General features: G+C 42.4%; 1 protein-coding gene across 1 annotated transcript in view; it reads right to left on the reverse strand.

Moving 5' to 3' along the window:
- DAW1 (dynein assembly factor with WD repeats 1) overlaps positions 1-1,497 on the reverse strand; it is a 48,564-nt gene extending 47,067 nt beyond the window's left edge. The window contains exon 1 of the mRNA XM_020970976.2: positions 1,395-1,497. Coding sequence (XP_020826635.1) covers positions 1,395-1,476 — 82 coding nt within the window. The 5' untranslated portion in view covers positions 1,477-1,497. The remainder of the gene's footprint in view (positions 1-1,394) is intronic.
- Positions 1,498-6,000: the final 4,503 nt, after the last annotated feature.

Genomic DNA, 6,000 nt, shown 5'->3' on the forward strand with positions numbered 1-6,000 from the left:
CAAGTCACTTAACCCCATTGCCTAGCGAAAAAAAAAAGATGGCTTGACAAAACCTCAATTTCCCTTCCAGTTCTACACCACACCTTTGTATACACCCCCATCTTAACGGTTGGGTATTCATGTCTGTTGGAAGAGGGGAGGAGTGGCTGGGCAGGAGAACCACCTTAAGAGGAGATAGTATAGTCTCTTCACTCCCTAGCCTAAATAGTGAATCAGGCACCTTTAGTGTCATGTAGAATAAAATAATACCATCTTCCTAGACCTTTCTCAGCTTATCAGCTCCTCCACCTCTCCAGCTCTGGACTTGAAATCAGGAAGATCTGAGTTTAAATTCCACCACTGACATTCACTGTTCAGTGAATCAGTGAACCACCATTTCTTTAACAGCTTACCTCTATGTGCCAGGCACTGTGCTGATAGAATTGACACAAAAAAAAGCAAACACAGAATACCTGCCCTCAAAGAGTTTACATTCTAATGATGAAGACAATATGTAAATTACAAGATATATACAAGATATATGTAGTATAAACTGGAGGTAAATACAGAGGGAAGGCTCTTGAGAGGAAGAGGAGGAGGAGTGGGAAAGGACTCCTGCCAAGATAGCATTGAACTGAATCTTGAAGGAAACCAGGAGGCAGAGGTGAGGAGGAAGAGCGTTCCAGGCACTGGGGTTAACAAGCTACATAAGTACATAGATAGAGAGATAGATAAATAGAAACTACAAGTGGATGGACCTTGCTGGGTCACTGAGTTTTCAGAGTGAAGTATAAGACTGGAAAGAAAGGATGGGGCCAGGTTGTGAAGGGCTTTAAAAGCCACTTAGAGCATTTTATATTTGATTCTGGAGGTAAAAGGGAGCTTTGGAGATTATTAAGGGTGTGGGAAGAGGGGAGGTTGACATAATCAGACCTTCGTTTTAGGAAAAGAGCTTTTGCAACCAAGTGGAGGCTGGATTGGAGTGAGGGGAGAGACTCTTGAGCAGGAAGCCACTGGGTTTGTCTCAGCCTCAGTCTCCTAACCTATAAAATGAGGAAGTTGAACCCAGTACCCTCCAAGGTCCCTTCCAGCTCCAAACCTACGAGTTTAAGTCCCTTTACCTCTCTGGGACTCAGTTTCCTAGCCTAAAAAAATTTTGGGGGGACGCTTGTGCTTCCCTGCTTCCAGTCGGGCCAGGGGCTCCCCAGTTCCCCCTTTGCCGCGATGGCCTGGACGCCCCCTCCCCAAATGCTGCCTCCCCTCCGTTCCCTACCCCCTTACCCTCCTACCCCATCCCGCCTCCCGTCCCGCTAGGGACGCAGCTTTGTCGTCTGACTTCCGGTCGGGGTCCCCCAGGACTTTTCCCCTGACAGGTGACTCCCAGTCTAGGGTAAGGAGACTGAAAACGCCGGTACCTGGTGGATAATATCGGAGTAGGAGCCTCTTAAGCTTCATTCTCTGGCTCACGGAGCACTGTCCAGAGGCCTCCATCACCATGGCAACCGCCTAACAGAAGCTCCCCGGTAGGTCAAGGCTTGCGCATGCGCTCAAAAGGGCGCCCCTGACTGCGGGTGGTGGCTGGTGGGATCTAGGGCACCTGTCCCCGGATTCCCTTCCTGGAGTCAGAGGAGGGCTCTCAAGCCTACCCTGAGTACGCTGAAGGCGAGGGTTCGTCCCCTTTTTGGGGATCCTGGACCCCTTATGACATTACACTACTACAGCATCCTCTGGAACCCTTCTCAGAATTCTGTTTTAAAATGCATGGAAACCAACTATGTTGAAACGCAGTTTCCAAAATGCTACTTAAAACAAGTTCACGGACCCCAGGTTAAAAACCGTCATCCTAGATGTTGCTGGGGGAAGCCTCTGGAGGGTCTCTACGTGCAAAATGTCCCTGCCCCCCTCACTAGAGAGAAAGATGATTTCCTCTCCCCAACCCTACTTAACATTCTAGCCTAAGATCGAAGTCTGGAGGTGTTTGCTATGGACTAACCCGGTACGATTCTGTTCACTGTGACCACAGTTGTGTGACCTTTGCATAACACCTAAATTCTTTGTACTTCGGTGTAACAATAGCGCCTATTTCCCAGGGTAGTAGGAAGGATCTAACAGATAATACAGGGTGTTCCAAAAGTCTTAGTGATGTCTGAATCTATTACTCCAAACTCCAAACATTATTATGACTTTTGAGGCATCGTGAATATGTAAGGCACTTTTCAGATCTTAAAGTATATAATTCTAGCTGCTATTATTGTTGTTATTATTATTGTTATCCCAGGATCTTAGATTGATAATCATCTCATTCTGCAGAAAAGGAAACTGAGGCCCAGAGAGAGAATGGAGTGAAGCAGGATTTAAACTGAATTTTTTATTTTACCTGCAACTCTCTAGTCACTCCACCTTATTACTTACTTTGCTTATTCAACCGAGCTGGCTACACCCAGGACTTGGGAGTGAGATATCTGAGTCTCAGATCTCTGAGCTTTGGATTGTCGCTGAAAATTAATCGAGTTTATTTGGGTACCTATTAGGTGTGGTATTTTTAGGTGTGAATTTTTAGAAGCAGAACATATAGAGAAAAGAAAACTTAGAGAACTTATTTCAACCATCCCTCATTTAATAGATGGAGAAACTGAGGCCAAAGAGAATAAATCAGTGAGTTTTCAATTTATATTTCTAAGGAACTGCCTTTCTTTGGGGTAACCCCAGTCCCCACTCAGCATTCTCTTTCCATGATAAAATAAAGCTCAAGTATAGACTTGTGGAATAATCAGAAATAGATCCTAAGGATAGGAAAGGAATATTGTAGTCAAATCAGTACTAATTATTCCATTCATTTATCATCGTTTTACAGATTACAGACTGCATTTTGGCTCGCTCACAGCTCATAAGACTTTGGGAAAATTCTACTGGCAGGGAAGAGGGGAAGATAAATAGAGGATCCAGAGATGTTTACCAAAGGATGCTTCCTCCTCTATAAAATAAAAAAATATTGGACTATGGCCCCTTAGAGATTGTGTGTGTGTGTGTGTGTGTGTGTGTGTGTGTGTGTGTGTGTGTGAGGGCGCGCGCGCACGTGTACTTCTAATAGCACTCAGATAAAAGGTGTGAATAACGGAGTGTGAGGTGGTGAAACTCACCTGAAAGAAAGTTTAGGTAGATTTCTTTGTGGTTTTAGGATTTTTTTTCCATAAACTTAAGTTAGATTATCAAAGATAATAAGGAATTGTAGCACCCAGTTTGTGTGCAGATGTGATTAAGAACCAATAGAAGCATAGTTTGCAAATCCAGAAGACTTTCCCTTGTGGTCTTGATTTAAACTGTGGTTAAACTATGTTATACTGACTCACCCCTGGTTCAGTTCCAATCTCTACCTACCCATTGTCTTTAACTTGCCCATCCACTCATTACTTCATTCTTCATCTAAATAGAGAGTCATTCACTAAGAATGTCTGTCAGTTAGGAGTGAAAAGTCCTTTTACTATTCTGATCTCCACATCCCTAACAGGAAATCAGCAACTTTTACTTTGTAAATAAACTACAGAGCTGGAGAAGAATTCATCTCTCATGAAATCCCAAGTCACAGGTAGTACTTTGGCAATTTTCTGCACGTCATTCTTAGCCATTCATTGGAAAAGCTGGAAACAGCAAAAGAATTAGGTGTAGAAAATTTCAAGTGTTACCTGAAGATTCACATGGGAAGACTTCTCACTTCACAGCTGATTCACCAGGTCACCTTAGAATGTTGTTTATTTCCTTGCATATTGACATATTGAGGGTTCCAGGTAAGAGTTGCAAAGGCACTTTTAATCATTTGTTGACATCATTGATCTATTTCTTCATACACTGTGAGGAATTTATATGCGTATATATTTAAATACTCAGGTGGATCTATGAGCTCATAAGTTTGGGAGCTTCCTCCAATGATTCCTACTCATCTTGTCCATCTCCGCCCCAAAGTTCACCACTCCGAGTACATCCAACAAGCTAGAACCTTGCCTCAATTTCCCTTTCTCTTCCTTCCCCATTCTGGCCACCCAGATCACAGATCCACTACTAGGACTCCTACTACTAGCTATTATTTATATAGTCCTTACTATGTGCCAGGCACTATGCTAAACACTTTACAATTATTATCTCATTTGATCCTGCTAGCCGAGAACAAAGTCCAGAACAGAAATATTTGAGAAAGAAGCAGAGGGAAGGAAGAGATGAAAAAAGCATGGCATACTCTCTGTGTATCTGTAAGTTAAACAAGCAAATAGCAGCTGATTGGTCAGAAAGGAGGCAGTTTCCAGATAAGACATGTGAGTTGTATGTGTACAATGGGAGAAAACTCCTCACATTCCTTCTATCAATCTTTGGATATGTCTGGATTTATAGTCAGCATAATGTAGGTCCTGAGTTAAGCATTAAACAAATCTGATCCCCAAGCAACAGATGTGATTTCTCTGTTGTGCAGAGTTAGGTTCAAATGACGCAAGAAAGTTTTCCCCCAATCCTCACAGCAGCCCTGGGACATAGGTGCTATTTTACAGATGAGAAAACTGAGGTAAATGGAAGTTAAGTGACTTACCCAGAGTCACATAGCTAGTATCTGACACTAGATTTGAACTTAGGTCTTCCTGATTCCAAGCCAAGCACTCTATCCATTGTATCACCTACCTGCCATCTGGGTCATTTGACTGCTCATATCTATTGGATAAAATGGCATTCATCAACTCTATTTCTTCCAATGAAGTGGAAGACCACTAGACCTTACTGTCTGTATGCCTTTTAGACCCTTGGGCATTTTCATCTGATTACTGATGCAACCCAGGGATAGTACAGTCTTGTCATCAGCCCTAAGGACTTCCAGGTTTTTCCACCTGCCATCTACCTGAACTCTCTTCTATGTGTTGTCTCTTCCAACTAGATTGTGGGCTCTTTGAGAGCAGAAACTGTGTCCTTTTTTTTCTATTTGTAGCCCCAATGCTTGGTACACACTAAGTGCTCGTTAGATGTTTTTTCATTCATTCATTCATTCATTCATTCATTCATTCATTCATTTAGAGGTACACATGGAACACTTCTGGTTCCTTGTGTCACCCCTCACTCTTGCCACTGGGACCAACCCATCTTCTCTTCCTATCATACAATTCCTTACAACATAACAAATCCTGATTAGTGGCAGTATTTGGGCAGAAACTAAACTAAACCAACATCTATCAGGTGTTTGATGATGATAACCTCCAATGTTACTTGCAACCTACAATTTCATGATTTTTATTGTTACGGTAATATCTCACCTATCTGGAATGTAATTGAAAAGTGAGAAATAAGAATACACATACCCACCCACATCATAGGGACACATATCTACCCGTAACCTGCCCACACACACACCCAAGTATCTGAGCAGTCGAAATGTCACAAAATCCACATTTAAGTGCATTTATTTACTTTGCTCTTTGCTCTGAGGAAAGTTGCTATGATCCTCATACAGAGCCTACTACTACTACTACCACCACTAGCACCACCTCCACCCCCACCCCCACCACTACTACTACTGCTACTACCACCAGCACTACTACTAGTACCACCATCTCTACCACTACTACTACTACAACTACTACTACAGCGCACACACACACACACACATACATTGTATTGCATCTTGATCATCTTCCATCTTCCTCAGGATCTAGCACAATGCTTTTCACATAATAGGCATTGAAAACAAAAATTCTGTGAGACTTGATGCAAGCCTGATGATCTGGTTCCCCAGCCCACAGATTAAAAGCCAAAAGCCAGAAGGGAAAATAGAGGTTTTTACAGTTGGGTATCCAGACAGCAATGAGGCATAACAACTGATGGCAAATTCAAGAGAAGAGGGAGGAAAAACTACAAAAGGAGTTTCATAGCAGAGCCCAGCAATCTGGGATGAATTAATACAAAGACAAATAACTCTAAAATAGTTTCAAAGACCCTGATGTTGAGAATGACCTTCAGTTATCAAATATATATATATATATATATATA

The sequence above is a fragment of the Phascolarctos cinereus genome, unplaced genomic scaffold (genome assembly GCF_003287225.1).
Source record: "Phascolarctos cinereus isolate Bilbo 61053 unplaced genomic scaffold, phaCin_HiC Scaffold_7;HRSCAF=346, whole genome shotgun sequence".
Taxonomy (NCBI): domain Eukaryota; kingdom Metazoa; phylum Chordata; class Mammalia; order Diprotodontia; family Phascolarctidae; genus Phascolarctos; species Phascolarctos cinereus.